The sequence below is a fragment of the Microchirus variegatus genome (genome assembly GCF_963457635.1).
Source record: "Microchirus variegatus genome assembly, chromosome: 22".
In the NCBI taxonomy this organism is placed as follows: domain Eukaryota; kingdom Metazoa; phylum Chordata; class Actinopteri; order Pleuronectiformes; family Soleidae; genus Microchirus; species Microchirus variegatus.
The window spans coordinates 4,638,525-4,661,715 of NC_139823.1; the positions used below are offsets into that span (position 1 = coordinate 4,638,525).

Sequence of the window (23,191 nt, forward strand, 5' to 3'; positions counted from 1 at the left end):
GATTTGCCAAATATATAATAATAAAACAGTGAGTTATAATTACCTTCTTATGACATACATTTAAGCACTTTTATTTTTATCTTGAGTGTATTTGTGATTCGTCATCTTGATCAGATAGTTGGTAGATAGTTGTTTGACTTAATCAAATCAGTGCTTGTAAAGCTGTTAAGGTATTGACTTTCATGACTCACATATACTGATTGGTCATATCAACAATATTGTTGCCAATTTATCTGGTTCTTGAGAGAAAGCAGCATTTTCTAAGAATAACATTAGAAGTACCGTGTGGAAGTCTTTATGTAAAATGTGTGGTCTACATTAGCAGTTCATGTAAATGTAGAAATGCTATCAGTCGTCATAAATATTTATTATCTCGGTGAACGTGTTTGAGCTTAGGTAACAAAATCTTAATTCAAATAAGCAAGTGAGATGCTATGATATATATTTTAAATAGTGTTTTTTTTATTTTTTACTGTGGTAGGGTTTGATTCTGAAAATCCAGTCGGTGAAAACTGAGGCATTAAAATAAGCTTAAAGCAAACACCTTCAGTTTTCCAGGTTTTACTTTACATAGTATAATGGGCTCTGTGTAGTCTGAAGTTGAAGCATTGGAAAATAAATATCCAAGATTGTTTTAAACGAGTCATGGAATCTGAAATCTATTCTAATTTGTTATTTATTCATGAGGCAAACACCCTCACACATGTTGTTCTTTTAATGGAAAGGAAATGTTGTTTGGGGAGTTTGTCCAAGTACATTCCTTCAAATGTGTTGCGCTGTTGTTGCTTTCCCCTTCTGTACAGTTCCTCCCAAAGCAGTTTAATGGGATTTAGGTCTGGAGACTGTGCTGCTCTTCCATCATTTGAAACCACAGTTTACTTCATTTCTTCTAATGGTTTGGGTCATTATCTTGCTGTAGGATGAACCTCTAACCAAACAGGCCATTTTCCTCTGTTTCTTTTTCTCACAGTACTTGTACAGTACTGGCTCCTGATGTACACTTTTGTCCTAATAATGCATCAGAGGATGTAGTAACAGATTATTCTAACACTTTCTTGGTAATTAACAGCATTTAAGGAAGCTGGAGACATTGGTTGCATTACCTTTCAAGGCTTCATTTATTTTAATCACTGCAGAAAAGCTTCAAGTGTCCTAATTCCTGAATGGCCTGTTTGTTTAAAATATAAATTTTTTACATTTTAGTGAACTACTTTGCTTATTTATTTTTTTTACTTTGAGCAATTTACCTTTTATACCATTAAAGGTCATCCACTCAACTTAACATGATTACATTTCAATAAAAACTGAAAGAATGAGGCCATCAAATTGAATGGAAGTGGGGTTTTTTTCATCAGTTTGAGACAAAAAATATTTTAAAGGGATAACTCTCTGGTCTGATTTATTATCTCATGATATATATTGTCATATTTTCTATACCTGGAAATATCTAATATCTATGTTGTGGGCGAGTTAGTTTGTAACTGGGATGTTTTTTTTCATTTGATTATCAGACTTGGTCCTGTTGGCTGTATCATTGAAATGTGTTTGCATTTTGAGTATGATAAGAATTCATAAGCATTATGGTAAACACCAGGCAGATGAAGGTTGGATATAACCACTTGCAGAGATTTGTCTGGCCCTGCTTTCTTGATTTAAGCACACAGCTGGAGAGAAAATGGTGATGGATGACTTCAAATTCTTATTCCTCTCTTGAACATAATACACTGTGAGCATGCATGATGCTCCACTGTCTGTGGATATCAAGCCAAACAGTCTACTCACTAACAGTTCCACTTGATCTGTCAGGCAGGCTCTGCTCCACACTGAATCTTTAAATAAAAAGCACTGGTGGAAATCTGGTCTCGAGGACCTGATGAGTAGCCGAGTTCTTGCTCACTCTTTGGTTGTGTGAGCGACATGTGCTCAGCCAAGCCTGACCGTCAGTCTGCTCCAGAAAGCAGTACACAACCATCACTGTTCTCTTTGCTGTGGTGGGCAATATCCACCCACGTAGCATTGCACATAAGAAAACACACTCTCAGGCATTAATCAGCTGACAGGAAAGCCCATATCTCTCCCATCAGGATAAGTCATACAGCACAGTCAGGTTACGTTTGGGACCAACCATAACAAACTTCCCTGCAGTTATACTAGCCTTAAACAATAGGGAGACAATTGGCTGGAAATAGCAATAGAAAGCTAGGCAAGAGATGGCTGTGTGAGTTGAGACCCAGAGTCAAGGGATATGAGTTTATTATTGGCTGCCAGACAGACTTGCTGACTGGATGTGCTGACATTATTGGTATTTCACCTGTTCTCCTGAGGAGTGAAATGTTAGAGAAACTAATAACTTGACTCCACAAACCTCCAAACTCCCACCCCTAATTTGTTTATAGACAAAAATGGCAGAGGCTTAATTAATAGCTGGTTATATTAATTACAAATTGATTAATCTCATTTTCTCGTATGTGCATTTCTGACAGCTCGTTCCTCTGGCTGAATTATTTTATGTTTGAAAATTGCAGTGATTGCACTGATGTAAGGCATCAATGTTATCGTGAATAATTGTTCTGCCTCATGCATCATTCCTTACGCCAATGCATCACTTTGACAATTTTTTTTTTTTTTTTTCTACAACAGGGCATGGACGCCGATGCCTTCGAGAAAAAGTTCAACACATTGGAAGTAGATTTTATCCGCAGTCAACAGTTGTTCTGTCGAGATGTCATGAGACTGAGTCCTGGAGAGCGGGCAGTGGTCGGCAACGGCAGGGTGAGTAGACTTAATATACAACATATTGTCACCAAGGATGCATTTGTTGGCGTCTGCTACAGTGGAGTCGGATGCTCTTAGCCGCTGCACTTGGGAAGTTTTTCCCTCTAGTGAATTCTGAGTGCTTCCTTAACGCTGTCCAATCAGCTTGATGTCTGTTTCTCAAAGGTCACAGGCAGCACAAACAGCACCACCCATGTGTGTTTGTGTATGTGTCTCTGTATCTGCTGACTGTATGTGCATGTACTGTGTAAGCAGCAGTGTTGCTGACAGTTACAGATAAAGAAGCCCAGCCTCTAAGATGGCAGTAACAATTAATATCATTTTACATTCCACTGCTGCAGTGGCACAGCTCTACTCCCAAAATAGAAAGGAAGAAACCACATCGCTGACTGCCATGACTTTAAGTGGAGAAAACATTGTTACAATAACATTACTTTTAACTTCCCTTTGGCAAGTAGTAAATAATACATGCTGAGAAATGAATTGGAAAATTCATATTCTGACTGCATTATTTTCTCCATGTTAGATCCTTGGTCCGTTTGAAGAGCTGGAAGAATTCACTGTGGAGGATTTCCAATTGCTGGAGAAAATTACACTGAGTGGTTCTGCAGAGAAAGTCAAAGCCAGAGTGATGCAGATGGAGCTGAAGCCAAAGCAGTATGTATTGCATCCGTTTCTTATTTGACACAAAATATTCTTCCGTTCCCACCAATTATCTCAATTGGACATGTTTGTTTCCCTTTAATGCATATTTATATAAATTCTATTTGTTTTTAACGTCTTCTTCACGGTTGCCCCCGTTACCGGGGGAAGTGTCAGATGCGCCATAAAACCATATCTAACTTTAACAAACACAGACATGCTGCATACCCACCCATACCCATTTTCAGTATTTTAAGGCCTCCAAGATGATGAGCAAAAAGAGTGTCATGTTTGATGTCAACATTTTTGAAAGAACTCCAAGTATGCTGGACATCAGGCATTGCTTAGCACCTGGATGAAACCATCCCTGTGGTGATGCACATGGTGGCTGGGAGAAGGAAATTGATCAGACTGAATCTCTTTAGCTCAACAATGTCCCCAAGCATATAGGCAAGGCAATGATGGAGTGGCACAAAGCTTTGACTTTCTTTGAGTGACCCAGCCAGGAGATGTCTGAATACAGCAGCTCGCAGATGCTTATTTTTCAGTCTGACAGAACAAGAAATGAACTGCCTGGAAGAATGAGATACAGCAGGTGTGCAAAGCTCATAGAGAGAGACCTACCCCAAAAAGACTTGAAGCTTAATCTGTCCCCAACGGGCTTTCTACAGAATACTAAATACATACTTATACAGTTGTAAAGATATGGCTTTACTTTGTCAGTATATTATTGACGGAACACTAATTTGTGAAATGGTATCTATTTAAATCAATAGCACGAATAGTCTGAATATATTCTGAAGATACTGTATGAAAAGCGAGGGCAATATCATTCTCTCAGTTTGAATGTAGGCTTCATTGATTTGTGAGGCTACCTTGTTAACAGCTTGACATCACATTATGTGAGCTCTATTTGACATCTCTCCTAACATGTATGATTAATAAGCGATTGAGTGACCCTAATACACCTCTTTTCCTTTAGGGCCAGTGACTTAGTCATGAAAGTTGATGCCCTGCTAACTGCTGCCCCAAAAGGAGAAGTCAGGAGGGATGTCCACTTTATCAAAGACAGCCACAGGTGTGCAGTTTTTTATTATTATTTTTTTTTTTTTTACCTTATTTAGTGTCATGTAAGCACTGCTTCTTCACACTGCTTTTGCCATAGTGGATCTGAAATTTGCTTCACCATCCTTTCAAGAAGCCAGAAAGGCAAACCTTTTGAATTGCAGTTCTGCTGAATAAGTGTTGTATAACCTTTGTTGCTGAATTCGCTCTGATGTGCTGGTCTCCTCCTCCAGTATCCTGCATCTCTCACCACGTGAAAATGAGGTGTGCTATGATGTGGTGGCTATCGTTGATCCCCTCAGTAGGGAGGCACAGAAGATGTCCTCTCTGCTGATTGTAAGCTGAATTATTCCCTCTGTACTTCTTTTTATTCTCTATGCTGTTTAGTCTAAATTATACTATACAATTTTTCTGTTGATAGTATTGTTTGAAAGCATCCATTATGTGCTAAAAGTATGGTGCTTTATCCTTGTTTGACCTGAAGAAGTTATATTGAAATCTATTCTTTAGCTTTGTTTCACTAAAGCCCACTGGCTGTCTGCAGCTTCTTGCTCGAGGCTTGCTGTGGCGAAGAATTTGACTTGGGGAATATATGGAAATATGAGTCACCCTGTCTTTTTCAAGCAGCCAGCAAGACTGTCACCTTCACTAGCCGTTGTTTGCAGTGTACGCTCTCCAGTAGTCTTCCGCAGCATGCAGTAGAAAGTACAATACCAGCATATCAGCAACATAGCTGGTTCCAAGTGAGGCAGCTCCACTCATTATTTTTGACCAGTTATATCATGAAAAATGTTGTGTAAGAATGTCTGTGTTTTGTCATTTGAGGACCTTGAGTATAGTAATAATACTGGGCAGTGAAACTGAAAGCTGTCTTCAGCCATTTTGTTGAGTGAATATGTGTCTACCTGGGACTCTTCTTCTGTGACTCTTGCAGGTGCTCAGTCAAGTGGTCAATGTGAGACTGCAGGTGTTTATGAATTGTAGGGCCAAGTTGTCCGAGATGCCCCTCAAGAGGTAAGCTCCAGCCCCATCAGTAATTAAATTTTCCTGTTTGGCTTGTTTGTGTATCTTTTGTCCACAGCAGACTTGGCATCTCTGCCTCACTCCATCCCTTTGTTAAATTATACTGCACAGATGCAATCTGCTTAATAACACCACCTTATTGCTTTGGGCCTCCCCTCACATCTCTGGTTAAATTGCTTACAGCTTGCACCTTTGCAGCTCAAGTCATGCAGTAAAAACAACAACTAATGAAACATTGAATCCGTCCATTACACCTATAACTTTGTAAATGTTAGTCATAATGTCATTTGAGGTGTTTTCACTTTGTTTTACTTAATGTTTACATAACACGTTCAGTTATCTAAATTGTTCCCGACATAAAATGGTGGAGCATTTCCATGAAATGTACACTCACTTTAGAAGAGCAATTTACATTGAAACCTTGATTAAACTGTGTTAGAAATCTAGTGCAATTGACTTGATTGAAATAATCCCTCTGCTACAAACAACCTCAAAAATCATGTATACCTGAGAGACAGATGCATGTAATGATGATGATGTTGTAGTGATATTTTAGAGATAAATAAAGCATGCTACTAAAAATATTAATACAAAATAACAAAATAAAAGCCATGTAAAACCTCTGCAGAAGGGATATCTGTTTTTAAAGGTAAAATGTCATTAAGAAACAGACATTGTAGCTAAGAAAATGTGGCAGTACAGCTTTTGGGATTTCATCATTACATATCTTAATAGATGCCATACTATAGCCTTGATAAACCTATAGCCCAACCTTGGTGATACAGTTATGCATCAATGAGTTCATTGTGTCAACTGTAATACTTCTCTGAGTGGTAGTGAGGCCATAGGGCTGCTCATCTTCTTGCTCTTGTCTTTTCCTGGAAAATTGTTTATCTGACAAAATAGAATCAATTGAATGAAGACGGTGTACTTGGCCCCTACTGTACCACATTTCTCCTCCTTAACTACAACCTTTCCTCCACCTCTTTCCAGTGCTGCAGTAGCAGCTCTCACCTCTCCCTGCGGTCAACAACCCCAATTTAGCCAGTCTGCTCTGGGCCACAGAAACATAGCTGTTGTGGTGGGAATTAAGTTTTGACAAACGCCCTCGTGAGTAAATGTAGTGATGCACATTAAAGTAAAAGAGGGCATTTCAAATAAAAAGATAATCAGTTTATTATCTTTCACATTACCTGGACTCATTATGACTCCTGTGGGTCAGAGGGCACACTGAAAAGCAATTAGCATAAACATTAGCTTGGAGCTGGCTTCTTCAACAACTCTAGTTATAGTTATATAATGAGTACAGAGAGCAATTTTGTTACACAGACTGTTGCACTTATTTCTTTTACTGGCTCGTAGGGAACACTGGCAGTATTAAATCCCCCTCTTTGAAGAGATTTTATAACTGTCATTAAAAAACAGGAGCACATCTCCTGTTCCAGAAAGACTATTGTCCAACTTCTGCAATATCCCCAACATTTTAGGCTGTGTCAGTTTGTGTGAAACCATTTTGAAATGTCATGCTCAAGTGCAATTAATTGGCAAACATTTATATTTTCATCACCTCTGCTTATTTGTCTCTGCAGCTTTTACCGCTTTGTCTTGGAGTCTGATGTGCTTTTCTTAGCCAATGACACAGTGTCTCCAGGACCAGTTGCTCGCTTTATGGACCTCCCAGAATCTCCACTTCTCACCCTTAATATGATCACACCAGAGAGCTGGATGGTGCAGGCAGTGCGCAGCCCTCATGACTTGGACAACATCCACCTGCAGGAGGTACTGTCCTGCTCTTTTATTCAGTGCTTAGTTCCTATCCGTTTCACCCCTTAGGTAGGCTTGAAGTATTTCCTCTCAATCATTTCCCCCGACTGATTTGTCATTGTGCAATTTGTGGTTTTGCTCCAGGTGAATGGGGTTGTGGCGGCAGAGTATGAACTGGAGCACCTTTTGCTGGAGGGTCACTGCTTTGACCTGTCAACTGGTCAGCCTCCACGTGGACTCCAGTTTACACTGGGCATGAGTCGAGACCCACTCATGTATGACACTATTGTCATGGCTAACCTGGTCAGCAATCTCTCTCTTTTATACCAGCATTACCAAGACAGTTTTTTTTACATTGTGTGTATAGCAGTTAATTACAGTAGTAAAGAAATGTCCGGTGTCAGGTTTGAGAAAACAAGTGTGAATTGTGTTCTTACTGCAAACATTTCTTACACTCTCACTTTTTCCAACAATAACAGGGATATTTCCAGCTGAAAGCCAATCCTGGTGCTTGGATCCTGAAGTTACGTAAAGGGAGATCAGAGGACATCTATCAGGTTCTCGCGTGAGTATTTTCCTATGATTCCTGTCCCATTCCATCTCATCCTATGCAGAAAACACTTAGATGATGATGCTATTTAACAGACTTCCTCAGCAGCTCAGCTTCAAGGTTGCTCTTAGTTACCTCTTTTTTTTCTCTATACCAGTCAGTAGGTATGTACAGTATCTGATCACTATGGTAACATGGAGAGCTGCTGGCACTAGCAGCTCAAGGTTTTGATGAATGCAGGGAGTTCTGCTCAGCACAGTGAGGAGAGAGACAGATAGGAGGAAAAGGATGCTATTAAAGAAAAGACAGAGTGCAGGAATGATTCCGCTGGTCACCTTCCTTGCCATCCACCCCAGACTGAATTTCAGCTGCAGAATGTGTTTTAGTTAGGGCAGTGTAGATGTCAAAGGCTGCGTATGTACGAGTCAGAGTGTGTTGGTGTTGTTTAATTTCCCGTGATGTATAAAATGTGTTGTGCTTTGGTTTGATAAGATTTCTCAAAAAAAGTCACTTTATTTTTCTAGCTATTTTACAATATGTATAGAGATAAACAGGAAACGTCAGAGAGTAAAGGACTATGTCATGACACAAACTGTGGACTTTGCAGTTATGCAGTAGAACGTGAGCTGTTAGGCTACTGGGATTCTGAACGTATTCTTTTAATGCTGCATTTCTGCTGTGACTAAACACTTTACTGTGGTACTTTGTACTTTGCCCTAAAACAAATAAAAATCCTGTGTCAGAGGAAATGTAATCTTATTAGACAGGGTGGGTGATATGGCCAAAAAATAATGTCTCAATATTGTAGATATCCTTTGAAATTGTATATTAATTGTTTAAGCCATTAATGGATGCTTACAGATAAACTCTAACTGAACTACAATGTAGAGTTATTGAACTCTTGGTAAAAATTCAGATGCTCTGCTGTAAGATAAATTGTACAAGCAAGAGCAAATAATTAAAACTATTTCAAAGACTTAGTTTGGGGAGCTGGTGTCTCCATGTTTTCTCCCTAGCATTGTGGGATTGTGTGATCACATAGTCCCACGAGTGTTCATGTGACACTGAATCCTGCTCACTGCTGCAGCAAGGAGGGCCTCTGCTGCACCCATTCTGGGAATGTGTGGAGTTTCAGTGTATATTTCATCAGTTTTTGCCAAGTCATTTAAATACTTGCATATGTTGTCTTAGACGTTATATCTCGCTCACCTCTAGTGTCTGTTAATTTCTGTTTAATATAACAATAGACCAATAATCCTTCACATTCAAGTTATAATTATCCCAATTATATATTGGCAGACACTATCCTAGATGTCCCGAAAATCACAGACATTGTCCTTTTTCGATATCCATAAGATTTAGGACACATACAGCCCTCGGTTCCCCTGGAATCATATCAGACAACCAAGATTTATTCCCCAATCCTCCAGGTGAAGCTAAGAGGTGATGTCATTTTTCAACTCGACAGTGTCATTATTCTTGTGGTTAGCGGCACTCTGCTCTGGTTAGGTGGCCGATCAGCACCTAGTGGGAGTGTCCGTTCTCTCCAGTCCCAGAGCCTGCGTTTTCCTCATGCACCTTGCACTGCCACTGTGCCTCCCCCTGACAGCGATGAATGAGACAGCCAGCTCTCCTCTCCTCAGTGCATGGATACAGATTGATCTCTGGTGCTTCTAACACAAGCCCTAAAGGCTGAGTTGCACCAGTGACAGCAGGGTGGGCAAAGCACAAGCAACACTTGAGCAAAGTGGGATGCATTTATGGCCACATGAGAAGGGAGCATTTATCATAGTGATAAGGTTAGCTTTTTGCCTTTAGTAAGCATTGTGGTTGTAATGGCTTGTTGTGCATCATAGTCTATTGCTCATCCCTGCCTAAAGTTTGCTCTCTGGTGTTTCACCAGCAGACCTTGCAGATCCTGCCTTCCAAACACATTCATGACTGGACAAATCAGTCCTAAAACAATTACAGTGAAAGGCCAGTGTTATACAGTCAATACTCTACAGACTCGCTCATTAAATCTACCATTATATACAGCATGACTGGGAAGTAGTGATGGATAAAATAATGGTAAGGTGATTCTTAATGGTGATGGAGGGTAATGAATATGGTTGGAGTGTGACCCTGGCAGCTGTCCCAGTATTCGCTTTTAAGAGGGTGCTCTCACTCTGTCAGTGCTGCCTCTATTAGCTGCTGTTGTCTCCCTCAGGGAGCAGTCTATAGTGTGTGTTCTTTCATTCTTTCTTAGGCAAAAAATGTCAGTCACTCATACATGAAAAGCCAATCAATTTCAATGGTTAGCATGCAATATACACTAACTAAGACTCAATGGTTCAACTGTTGTACAGTTGAATGGATGTACAATATATAAGCATTTTACAAGTAAAGTAAAATAAAATGTCAGCCTCGGTTTTCTTATTTAAAGCCACTGATAAATGTTGTCTCGCCTCAGTTGTTTGAATCATTACAAGTTTGAAAGGTGTTTTTTCTCTCTGTCACCTCCTCTGTCAATCAAATACATACACTATCATCCAACCATTTTTTTGTGTTATATAAATAGGAAATGTTATGTGTGGATTAATCTCTGCTCTGTTGTTCACAAATGGCTTATTTCATTTTCTGTTTAATTAAATGTTGTATGAAGTCTGATAACGGTATTAACTGGACATGCATTAAAAAAAAAGTGATGGCACTTTCAAAAGTTATTGGCATTCATAGCCAAGCATGTGGATAATTGGTGCTTGTTAAGATTCATCTATTGCGGATCTATTTGTTGTTGTTGTTTTTAGCAAGGTTATAGATTGATTGGGCTGAATTATTTAGAGTCTTATTATTTAAGTCTTATTTATACAGGTGGTTCTTCCCCTTTGTTAGACGAACCAGCTGCAATCTCACTCTTTATCCACTCTTTCAGGCACGATGGAACTGATTCCCCTGCAGATGCTGGTGATGTTATAGTTGTGCTGAACAGTTTCCACAGTAAGATTATCAAAGTCAGAGTGAGTGTGTTTCATACTTTTCGTTCTCTCAAACTTGAAATAAAATATGCTCGTCATTTACTGGTCAGAAATAAAGTATGATGCAATGATTTTACAGACAGTCACGCATAAACACATCAGTCAATCATCAACCTGGTTTTGATGTCTCCTTTCTTGTTGTAGGTGCAGAAAAAGGCTGATAAAATCAACGAAGATCTTCTAAGTGAAACGAGTGAAAGTAAAGGCATCTGGGACTCCATAGCAAGGTATGCATTCTGTTTCATGTATTAAAAGAGATTTTAAGTAGATTTAAAATCCTTCCACAGCTGAGAGACTGTATCAACAGTGAGCACATTGATTGGTGGGTTTGTTTATGCGCCTTCTGTTTGTCAATCATACGTTGCGGTTTCAGGAGATCTTTTTCCTCCCGTGGATCCAGACTGCGATATTATGCTGTAAGATCTAGTCTTGCAAAAAATATGTGCTTCTGTAGGTATGTGTGCATTTGTGTGTCCCCCTCCCCCCTCAGCACTTCCTAACTGTGTGATCCTGTCTCCTCACTTAATGCTTGCTGTATGAAGTGTTTGGAGCACTTTTGAGAAAAGGTAGGCAGTGTTGCTGCAACCATGTAACACCTCTAAATCCTTCTTTTGTCATACTCATTAGCATGCAGTGTTTATTGTTGTTTGTTTTCAGCCACTGTGCTAATCAGAATGACATTTTCTTTTGAAACACAATATGGTGTTATTGTGGTGCTATGTTACAAGTTATTTACCTATTTATTCACTTATTAATGTTTTCATGTTTCCATCTTTAAAAAAAAAAAAAAAATACATCACATAAATGCTTAAAGACAATATTCAGTGACCGGTACATACATACGTTTAAAATGTTATTTCAAGTTCAAATATTTTGTTATGAACTGTGTGTTGTGCAGTAGCAGGTAAAACACTTAACACACTATAATATATATAAGTACACACCATTAGCATTAGTTAAGCAAGTGTAACGCATGAATACTTATTAGCATGTAGTTTATAAACACAGTTATACATTCAAATATATTTATAAATAAATATTATAATTGGCTGCTTGAGTACAGTAGCTATTTGGACACTGTTCCTCAGCTGATGGGATGGGTAAAACATTTATAACTGTGTTTATTAACTACATACTATTGAGTATTCATGTGTTATAAATTATGTATTCAATATTTATTAATGCTTAACTAATTCTAATAGTGTGTACTTATTATAAAGTTTTACCAGTAAAGGTGACTATATTAGTTCTTAGAATCCGGAGCAACTCCTCCCTGGTGGAGGAGGATTAAGAACAATGGCAGAAGATAGAACATTACCAACTAGAATGCATTTCCGGGGGAACTGCAGAGTGTGCATGCTCGGGTGCATTTCACTAATGCGAGCAGCTCGTGGAATAGGGTGTGTTGATACTTCAGCTTAGAATTTCATCGATAATTAATTTTTCAGATCTTGTGCTTCCTCATATTGGAATCTCCGGGTTCATGTTTGTTCAAAGTTTGGTTTCGATACGTGAAAGCGTTTCTGATATATGAGCTAACTACCTGTTTGGGATTTCGTCTGCCTGTGACGGGCAAATACTTCCGAAAATCAAAAATTCTTCTGGTAACTTTTGTGAGGCTTGGTCCAAGGATCATGTACGTTAAGTTTCGTGAAGATCGGACACAATTTGTGACCTGTAAAAGTTTAGATATGCGTTCTACTCAATACAATATGGCCGCAGAACAACAAGGGTCAGTAACACTATCTTCAATTCTATCCACACTACACCGGTTCTGGTCGGACGTTCCAGAGTTGGACCGGTGGAGATATCTCAAAAGGTTTAGGAGCAGGAGCTGACCAAAAATCTGGCTCACACTAATTAGGTCAATCTAAGCTCAGTTGTAAATCAGACATGTGAAGAAACCAGAAAACAAGTGCAGTTATGTGCTGTTCAGTGCTGACCAGGTGTGAGATGGGTCAGCTCATGTTGACCTATGCAACTCTTCTCCCTAGAGAACAGGAGGATTACTTGTATAAATTCTGTGCCCACGTGCTGAATAAGAACTTTGCCACATTTAAGTTTCCGTTTGAGACCCCGGTGAGGGCATCACCTTGGAACTTAAAGTTCTGTTTGTGCCAGGCATGTACTGTTTATAAGAGAAAGTGTGAATAGAGATCATGACAGTGATGACAGAGTTAAATTGGCAGGTGCTGCCATTATTTCTCAAACAGTACAGTGAAGAGAAGACACCAGTAGTGCAGGGTTGTGAGACATTTAATGGTTTTATTCACCCAGTGGAGTCAACATGACATGTCTTTTGTGAGCAGTGGAACGGCTATGATCATGTACAATATTAGGGTGGTTGGGAACATACTGCTGTTGCTGCGAATCATTCCGTCTCTGTATGGTGTGTCTGTATTCTCAGCAGTGAACGGTCACCCTCTGAGACAAAGCGTGGAGCTCATAGTTGAGTCACTGCTGCTTCTTGTTGAACAAAGCTAATCGGGTGGTTTGGCTGTCTGATGTCAGGATGCTTCCTCTCCATGTAGTGTCGAGGTAACTCCTGTCTTAATCAGGTGGGGAGCGTACCCTGAGGCAGAGTTGGAACAAGCTGAGAGGATTATAAATCCCTCCAGGCCAACATTTGTGCTCACCTGTGTAGCCTACATCAGCCTTGGCCGGGACAAGATAAGAAGCTTACAGTGTTTTGATAGATCGGTGATAAGATTTATAATTGAATGCAATTTTTAGCATCATTTCCCATGGTGTGCTTGGATTTGAGTAATAAAAATACATTCAACATTAAAAGGCTAAATAAGCGGTTCAATAAGATGGTTTCAAGAGACATAAAAGCTCATTAAGTGCCCATGATGTATGAATCTAAAATTAACTTACATTTGACTGCATTCAGAGAGAAGAGAGAACGTTTGTTTTGGCATGATTTCAGTGGATCTTCCTTTCTAAATAAGACTTTGTAAATATGAACATATGTGGAAGCCACTCATCCCTTTTAGGCAAAAAACAAAACATACTTGACATGCTTTGTGTTCATACAATGATGCTGTTTAAAAGTATAACCTCGGCATCCTTAGGAATAACCACCAAGACAGACTGAAGGAAAGCACTGATGCAGACTTAATCTCCTCTCTCTCACAAATACAACATGTTTACTTGTTTGACAGTAAAGCCCTCCGGAAGAAGAAAACATTGTCCTCATTAAGAGGAAAAAGAACTCTATCATGCAACACTGAAATAAATGTACAATGGAATAAATTACATTTGCAAAAGTGCTGAACAGTTGAGCAGAGACGCCGTAAAGACCTTGAACTGTGATCTCCGACAATATTGCTGGTTTGCAAGTAAAGATAATGTTCTGCTCATCACTTCATTTGAAGGCTCAGGATGCTTTGAGGGATTCTACATCAAAGGCAGGACTGAAGGCCATGTATTGATCGAACACCTTTAGAGAATTATCGAGGTGGATCCATCCCTTATGAAGCATAAGGAAGTACAAGTGACAGAGTAGTTAAATTTTTAAAGGGAGTATAATTTCTGTAGTGCATGAATAATCCTGACTGAAAATAGTCTCCTCTTTTCTTACATCTTTGATCTTTGTTTGGTTCTCTCTTGGTTGTGTGTGTGGTTTTTTTCTCTCCTCTTTTGTCTTTGGTTGTGAGAAGATGAAGGGAAGTTGTCCTCTCTTGCTCTGCTCAGCCTGCAGTACTCTCAACTCCTAATCTGCTCTGTGCACTGATGCTTATTTATGACCTGATTTGACAAAGTTTCTTTTCTACACTTTTGATGCTATGACCAGATCTGTGAGCCAACTTTTCCTCTAGTCGTTCATTTGATCTGGAGGCGTTTTTTGCTTTAAGGTTTTGGACATTTTTTTTTTTTGGTATATGAATTTTGGACCATACCTTGAGTCAAACAGCATATATGGAGTCATGGTTTCCTTCCTATGTCTTTTAGTATTTTGGTCTTCTCTCTCGCCCCGAACTTGATTTTATTTTATTTGATCAGATGGTGAAAGATCTTGTTTAAAGTTTATTCAACAGTATCTTGAGTGAGTCAACCAAAATGGTCTCACCGCTCCTCCAACCCTGAGGGAGCACAGTGCAGTGCAGGTGATATTCCTGGCCCTCACTGAGTTCCTGTTTATGCTTACCAGTCAGACTACTGTACGTGTGTCAGAGCTGGTTTTAGAGGACATGTAGAGAAAAAAAAACAAAAAACATTCTGCTCCCTCTCCTCCCTTCACGCCTCCCTCTCACTCACTGGTGTCTTCCAGGAGCCTCGGGGGCCATGGCAGTGGCTGATTGAATGTGGGAGAGGCTCTCTTTCCTCATCTGCAGTCTGTTTCAGACAAGGACACACAGCTTGACTGCAGACACATCTGCCCTCCAGCAAAAATCCCGATTTCATGTCCGCTAAATGTGCCTTGCATCATGAGCTGGTAGCTCTTTTAACGGTGGTTGGGGCATGTTGTTGCGTTCATATAGCGTGTCCCTTGGATAATCTGACAAATTGTCTTAGGTTACTACAATAAAGGACTGACTTGATCGGCACTAATGTGCAGACTAGGGTTGAAAAATTAAAATCGAAATCACAATTGGAAACAACGCAATTAGTCTATATGTATATGTATGTATGTACATATATATATATGTATACGTATATATGTATATGTACTGTATATGTATATATATATATGTATACACACACATATACACATATACATAGACCATGTAAAGAGTTAAGTTTGTTGTCTGGTACATAAACCACTTTAGTAAGTGGTGCTCCATGGCTGATATCCCTTCAGGACATCTATTTTGGTCCCGGACAAGTAATTCACATAGTACCTTTGTTTTACTGTTTTGTAATGTTTTCCTCATCTGTCTCTACATTTTTTGAACATGGGAGGCTGCTCCCAATCCAGGGCAGCCTTAGAACCCACAGTAATGAGAGGAGTTTCAGTGTAGCAGAGATCCACAATTAATTTAATGCTTTCATCATTGTAATGGAAAAATACAATATTTTAACCTTATATGACTGCCTATAAGTGTAACTAAACACTTTTTTCAGGTTGAAATCATCACAGTTAAGTGTGAAGTATTGAAATTATACATGTGATATAAATTGGCATATCAACTGCCCCTCAAATACCAGCTACTGCATTCATATTTTGCGATTGGCTATTTTAGTCCATGCTTGCATCACTGGTACGATCTTGTCTAATCAGTGCGAGGCTCATTGTCCCAGACTTCCTCCCACTTTCTTTTTTAAAACGCAGGAGTTGTTGCACCGTCTTCTTTCTCTTTCCTCATTTATCAAACTTGCGTAGAAACTGGTGAAGTTTCAGGTGTAAATATCTCAAGTCTCATGCGTGATTCATGAAACGTGCGTATGCCACCCAATCCTGGTGTATGCCTTTTGACTAATGTGGCAGCTGAAAATGATTGTAATTTGAATACCACGCCTCCATATAACTCATGGTTTCGAGAGTTCGCCCCTTGAGTTAATGACACTGAGATGCAGAATACAACTAAGAAGAGAAGCTGGAAATGATGCATCATAATGTCAGAAATTCAAAAATAAAAGTCTCCAGCAGCATGATTTATGATAATCAATTTCTATTCTTTGTTTCTTCCTCTCTGTAAAACGGGCCATTTTGCCTGATAAATGACATCACACTTGTTTTGTGCAGTGTTAATGAACAGCGTCGAAAATACTAAAATCCATAGGATAAGCTCCATGCAGAGAACTTACAGTCCATCCCAGTGACATCAGGTTGCCAGGGCAACAGCAATGTCTTGCTAGATCTTTAACAAAAAAAAAAACTCAGATAAATGAAAGCTATAACATTCCTTCAGTCTTTTTACACCATCATCACACGTGGTGGTGCCACTGCTTTTTAAACTGATATTGTTAGGCATGGTTGTTACTCATAATTAACACAATTACCTGATGATGCTGTGTTGTTGGCATGGGGGAAATCATTTTTTTCCATGTTTTATAACATTTCATTTCTGCTGTCACAAAAAAACTGAAAAAAACACTGCATCTGTGAAAAGCTGTTAAATTATCTGATATAAAAACACAGCATTATACACTGTAATAAGTTTTGAGGTATGTAAACCAAAGGAGCTGTACATGTAACAGCTGTCTTCACAGTGTCTGTACTAATGTGTTGTTGATTTGTTTCAGCTCTGTAGTGAAGTGATGCATGGTTTGTGTGAAAGTGTTTTCTGTTGGGAGGCATCACTGATAACAAAAAAACAAAAACCCTGGCTTTACAAAAGCACGGTGACTTCTGGCTCCGTTCTGATTTACTGTCACAACGTGGGGAAAAGGGCATCAGTCAAAAGACAAACGCCTCACGTACGTAACTGTGTCATTTACAGCATCACAGGTGGTGGCTCCAAGAAGGGTGACGGAGAGCAGAAGAAGAAAGAAGATGTTCTAAACATATTTTCTGTTGCCTCAGGCCATCTGTATGAGCGCTTTCTTAGGTGAGTCTCCGCGAGTTCACAAGCACGCTCGCTTTACACGTCCCACACACACACATTACATTCCTTTCAGCCCTGATCCCAAGACTCACCTCTCAATCGTTCTATCTCTTTCTCAGAATAATGATGCTGTCTGTCCTTCGACATACTAAAACACCTGTCAAGTTCTGGTTTCTGAAGAATTACCTATCGCCATCTTTCAAGGTACTTCACTGACTTGCTCAAAAAGATATGATCCCAGAGTTTTTCGAAATGAAGAAAATAGCAGTCTGTGTTTTTTTTTTGTTTTTTTTTCCTCCTTTGTGAAGATACTGTATGTGATCTCAGGTTTATGAGTGGTGGGGTGAAAATTAATTCAGTGCTTTCTCTGACACATTGAATGAAAATAATCCTGGAAGGAGGTGACGCCAAACAAGTTGCAGTTAAATATATATTATATAATTTTTAAATATATATATATTTATATATATATATATACACTACTGTTCAAAAGTTTGGGGTCACCTATACAATTTATTTGTGTTTTCCATTAAAACTCACACTTTTATTCATCAAAAGATTTGCAAAATGAATAGAAAATATAGTCTATGTACATATTCCATTAAAAACCAGACGTTTGCAGCTAGCATAGTTGTTTACGACATTAACAATATCTAGAGTGTATTTCTGATTAAAGTGCATATATATGTATATATATACATGTGTATATATGTGTGTATACACATATATACATGTGTGTGTTTTTGTGCAAGTGAATATATGTATACATATATTCACTTGCACAAAAACACACTCTTGCATTTGACCTCTTTGACCTTTGGTGTTTTGTTTCATGCCGACCTTCAGGAGACCATCTCTCACATGGCAGAGTCGTACGGCTTCCAGTATGAATTTGTGCAGTACAAGTGGCCCCGGTGGCTTCACCAGCAGACGGAGAAGCAGCGCATTATCTGGGGATACAAGATCCTATTCTTGGATGTTCTGTTCCCCCTGGCTGTGGAGAAGATTATCTTTGTTGACGCCGACCAGGTGAGGAATCAAGTCTTACTGACAGGTTGGAGAAATGCGTAAGCGTTCAGGCGAGAGCGAGACTCATCTGGATCAGTTTCAGTTTGACAAAAGGAGGACACTTTGAGCACCGCTGCAGTGCCATCAATCGTCTCTGTGCTCACCGGTGTTCTCGCTCGCTTTCAGATTGTCCGGGCTGATCTGAAGGAGCTGAGGGATTTAGATCTGGAGGGTGCTCCTTATGGCTACACGCCATTTTGTGACAGCCGCAGAGAGATGGAAGGCTATCGCTTCTGGAAAACGGGCTACTGGGCCTCACATCTGGCACATAGGAAGTACCACATCAGGTAGGCTTTTTAGTTTTTAATGCCAAAGCAAAAACGATTTTAATAGTTCGACCCAACAACACAACAATATAATTCATTCTGTTTATTATTAATATTGTTCTCAAGGCAAAGTAAAGTCGCCACTCTGTTGCTGCATATAGTAATTCAACCATGCGTTTAAAAAATATTAGCATTAAGTACATTGTGTTTCCATAGCTACTGTCTTACCTGTGGGCATTTCACCCAGTTTGTTTTATCATTAAAATCAAATCAAATCAAAATACTATTTGTCTTTACATTGGCTTATATTCAGAGAATTGTCATTATTTTTGTAGTAATTTCTTTAGTTCTTAACTAGTCAAAAACATCACTGAAAAGGGGGGAACAAGTACACTGATTTTTAAATCAGTCAATCTCAGGGATTTTTAAAATTATTATTCAGAGAAACACTAAACTTTAATACATTTTTAACACCTCACCTCAGTTGACGACTGTCAGAGGTTGGCTCTGTAAGAAACTGTTAGGAAAACTAAAAACATTTTCCCTAAATCCCTTTGCTCAACCTGAAATCAACAAATCAATATTAGCGAACGTTTTTAAACCCCTGAAAATGATTAAGTAGACTCAACAACACTTTTGAAGGAGACTTTTTTTTTCTGTATTGGTGAACACTACTTGTTTCCTTAAATGATCAGAGAGAGACAGATGACAGTAAAAGTCCACTCTAAAACACAGTGCCACAGATGCCACAGGTTTTGAGGGAGCATGTCATTGACATACTAACTGCAGCAAAGTCCACCTGAGCAGTCACTTGTGAACTGAATGTTCATTTTCTTCGACTTGAGCTGCCTCCAACATTATTCCAGAGAATTTGGCAGTACAATTCAATTCAATTTTTATCTGTATAGCACCAAACCACAACATGCATCATCTCAAGGCACTGTGCATACAGCAGACAACATCATGCAGAGCAGAGAAACCCAACAATTCATACAAGGAGCAAACACTAGGCATCAGTGGAAAGTGTAAACGCAACAGACTTGAATTTTCCAGCTGTGAACCCTGCCTTCGCCCTATGTTGGGAGCTGGGATTGGCACCAACAAACCTTAACTCTTGAGATTCACAGGCAGAATGACGGAGGATGCCCAACTGTTAACATCTCGTTGTTCATGCTTGGCATTGTCTCAGTTCCTCCTCGGGTCTGAGCTGTCTTCAATAAAGCTTTTCAACTTAACTCATCACTGACTCCAGGAGCTCCGTCCTTGGTCATCTGACGATAAAGTGGAAGAGGATGGATGGATGGATGGAGGCAGGCAACAGGCGTCACAGTCATGGACACGGTGCAATCTCAGCCACGCAGACAGCTGATAAAACACTTTGTTGGATGCAGAAACTGTCCAGGAAGCTCAGCTAAGCGAAGCTGATGCTTCGGACCACGACAGCAGGTTCAAAGTCCTGCCAGTGTTTGCAGTGCTGTTTATTAGGCATTATTCTATTGGCCTCAGTCAGTCACCTGATCAACTCTATGCCAGTAAGATCTGTCAAAAGATATGAGTCGTACCAGATACTGACCTCTGATCTCTGAAAAGTGCCTTTATCCAAATTCTCTGTCATGTTTCTGAAAGCTGAGAATTGCAAGTCAAAGTCAAAGATGTGGTTATTACGGTGATTTCACTCGCACTGTTGCAGGAATCCGGAGAATCGGCGTCTTTGTTGCTAGGGAGGAGAGTGTTGGGAAAACGTCTGTACATAAGTTTGCATTTTTTGGCCTGTTTTTGGACAGGAGTTGGACAAAGGAGTGAGAAACCCTGTTTTTTACTGTTCAATGTTTTAATTTACCACGCAAAATCTGGAAATATAGGCAAATGCACCGAGTCACAGGGCATTTTCTGGCCCTTTTTTTATGGTTAAAATGAGGACATTTTGAGGCTCAGGTGTTAAAAGGTTAATGAAGCTTTGGTTAAGTGCCTAATAAAGGTGTTTCTTTAAGATTAACCGCCTTGTAACGTCAGCAATATGATGTCTGGCCGGCCAGATGGATGGATTATTGGAGTAACAGTGTAAACACAATTTGAGAGGAATAAGCCTTCTATTTACATTATTGACCAAAATTCATGTTAAATGGGAGCAAAAAAACAAAAAAACCAAAGTGATTCTGTCAGTGTGCTGATATTATGAGTGTTGTCAATGTGCTGCTGCTGCTGCTGCTGCTGTGGTGCAACATCAGGAACATTGAGAGTTAATCCGTATCAGTGAGCCCAGGGAAAACAGAAGGTATTAAATTTCCCACTGGCAGACTTAATAAGTGATAAGTGAAAATAAACAGTCTACATGATTGGGTATATTAGCGTGCCATGTTGGGTACAATTATTTGAGCGCGTCTGGGGTTTTTAACGACGAGTCGTTTTTATTACATCCCTCCTACGAGCCTTTCCCTGTCACAGAGCGGTTTTGTCTCACCTGTCGTCGTTTATGTCTCCTCTCTCAACCCTAGCGCTCTGTATGTGGTGGATTTGAAGAAGTTCCGTAAGATCGCAGCCGGCGACAGATTACGAGGCCAGTACCAAGCCTTGAGCCAAGATCCTAACAGTCTGTCCAACCTGGACCAGGTACACACGTCAGAAATAACAGAATTATTACTTTATTCTTCATGTAGTCATGTACACATAATTGTGATTCTGTTTTTCTAGGATCTTCCGAACAACATGATCCACCAGGTGGCCATCAAGTCTCTTCCTCAGGAGTGGCTGTGGTGTGAGACGTGGTGCGACAACACCTCCAAAGTCACGGCGAAGACGATAGACCTGGTGAGTCACGGAGCGATTAGAGCCGCGTGATGTGGGAAAGGAAACTTGAGAATGACTTAATTATTAATCATGAAATCAATTTCTCCTGTTTAGATTGTGAAGTTCTTTTTTTAGTATTTGTTTATATCATTATTTTACCTGTGGAATAATAGAGCATATTTCCATGTCCATGAGTCATTTTGCATTGAGGAGACGAGTGAGGAGGAATCCTGTAGTCTCCTAAACCAATTTAGAGAATTACTGGGCAGGCTCCAGTCGACTGAAATAGGAGGCGTTGTCTCATTGCGGTATTGGACACCACTTGGTAATTCAGACAGTAGACATGGTCTAACATCCTTTTAACAGAATTGGAAATCAAATTAGGTTCAAATGGCTGCCACAGACAGTGCTGCCAATGGCGAATCCGACTTGTCAGGAGAAAGTGGCTCTGGTGGCGTGACGGATGTTTTTGTCTGTGCTTTTCTGCTGCAGTGCAATAACCCAAAGACCAAGGAGCCCAAGCTCACAGCGGCGGCGAGGATCGTGCCCGAATGGATCGAGTACGACAACGAGATAAAGCGGCTGCTGAGAGGAGTCCAGGAGCAGGGAAACGCAGCTAAAGAAACACAGAAAGACTCTCCTTCCACGCACATACCAGGTAAATGAAGGGAGACATTCATTTGTAGAGCATTGCCACTCACCACCCTATTTTGCACTAATTATCTCCCCCTCTGTTCAGATGAACTTTAGTGTCTGTCAACACGATCACGAAGAGGAAAGAGTTCCAACACGTTTGTGCACACAGGTCACCTGTGAAGCTTGAAGACAGGCATTGTTTCTCAATCCAGTCCTGCATGTTTCCGATATTTCACTGCTCCAACACACCTGAATCAAATGAACGGCTTGTTATCAGGCTTCAACAGAGCTTAGTGACGAGCTGACCATTACAATCAGGTGTGTTTGAGCAGGGGAAACATCTATAACATGCAGGACAGTGGCTCCTCAGGACCACGAGTGAGAAAACACTGATCATAGCCATGGAGTGTTAACGTCCCCCAGCTGCACAAGGATGCTGCAGTGGTTTTCCCGTGATGCCATAACTGCCTCTGCAGTCAATACGTCTTATAAAAAAAAACAAAAAACCTGTGATGTGTGCTCTCTGTCGGCTGTGAACTCCTGGTGCACTATGAGCACTAAAGTCAGGCTTCAGTGAACACAGACAAGAGTAAAAAATGTCAGGCAAACCATTCCTTTCAGCGTGTGTGTATTAGGAAATAAGAGTCGGCATATGTTGCACTGATATTTGTACGCAATTAAAACACGGAAAGACACGATTAACGAGAATCAGATCTCAAATCAAATTTTAACGCCTCATTTTAACGTGCTGTTCGTTCAGAAAGCTGATTATGTTTATTCCTAATTTGACTTTGACATGAAAGCTAGTCATGTCCCAGAATTATCACTTAGCAACTGTCACAAGTCTTTCTATTTCTCCACCTGTTTGGAAAGTGATGTCCTGATTTGCTTTGTTTTTTTTACAAATCAGTGTTGGCAATGCTGTGATCACTGTAATCACACATCATTTTTCAATTACAGCTGTATCTGAAGCTCTGAAGTAGTTAACCATAAATCAACCATCGGTATTTTATCAACTATGACACTATATCAAATATGATTTCTCAGCTGACCATGCTAAAAAAATAAATCATAATTTGCCCAGTACATATGGTTTATGTGAAGGAT

The 23,191-nt window shown here is 39.8% G+C and overlaps 1 protein-coding gene across 1 annotated transcript in view; it reads left to right on the forward strand.

Moving 5' to 3' along the window:
* The window catches only part of uggt2 (UDP-glucose glycoprotein glucosyltransferase 2), a gene marked incomplete at its 5' end in the record, with an annotated part of 33,841 nt that extends 11,583 nt beyond the window's left edge, over window positions 1-22,258 (forward strand). Inside the window, 20 exons of the mRNA XM_083908818.1 lie at window positions 2,641-2,772; window positions 3,302-3,432; window positions 4,400-4,495; window positions 4,716-4,818; window positions 5,417-5,496; window positions 7,095-7,284; window positions 7,414-7,572; window positions 7,749-7,834; window positions 10,734-10,818; window positions 10,981-11,063; window positions 11,210-11,290; window positions 11,379-11,402; window positions 17,223-17,330; window positions 17,447-17,531; window positions 18,174-18,356; window positions 18,522-18,682; window positions 21,157-21,271; window positions 21,353-21,469; window positions 21,941-22,106; window positions 22,188-22,258. Of these exons, the coding sequence (XP_083764944.1) occupies window positions 2,641-2,772; window positions 3,302-3,432; window positions 4,400-4,495; window positions 4,716-4,818; window positions 5,417-5,496; window positions 7,095-7,284; window positions 7,414-7,572; window positions 7,749-7,834; window positions 10,734-10,818; window positions 10,981-11,063; window positions 11,210-11,290; window positions 11,379-11,402; window positions 17,223-17,330; window positions 17,447-17,531; window positions 18,174-18,356; window positions 18,522-18,682; window positions 21,157-21,271; window positions 21,353-21,469; window positions 21,941-22,106; window positions 22,188-22,198 (2,196 nt within the window). The 3' untranslated portion in view covers window positions 22,199-22,258. The remainder of the gene's footprint in view (window positions 1-2,640; window positions 2,773-3,301; window positions 3,433-4,399; window positions 4,496-4,715; window positions 4,819-5,416; window positions 5,497-7,094; window positions 7,285-7,413; window positions 7,573-7,748; window positions 7,835-10,733; window positions 10,819-10,980; window positions 11,064-11,209; window positions 11,291-11,378; window positions 11,403-17,222; window positions 17,331-17,446; window positions 17,532-18,173; window positions 18,357-18,521; window positions 18,683-21,156; window positions 21,272-21,352; window positions 21,470-21,940; window positions 22,107-22,187) is intronic.
* Window positions 22,259-23,191: the final 933 nt, after the last annotated feature.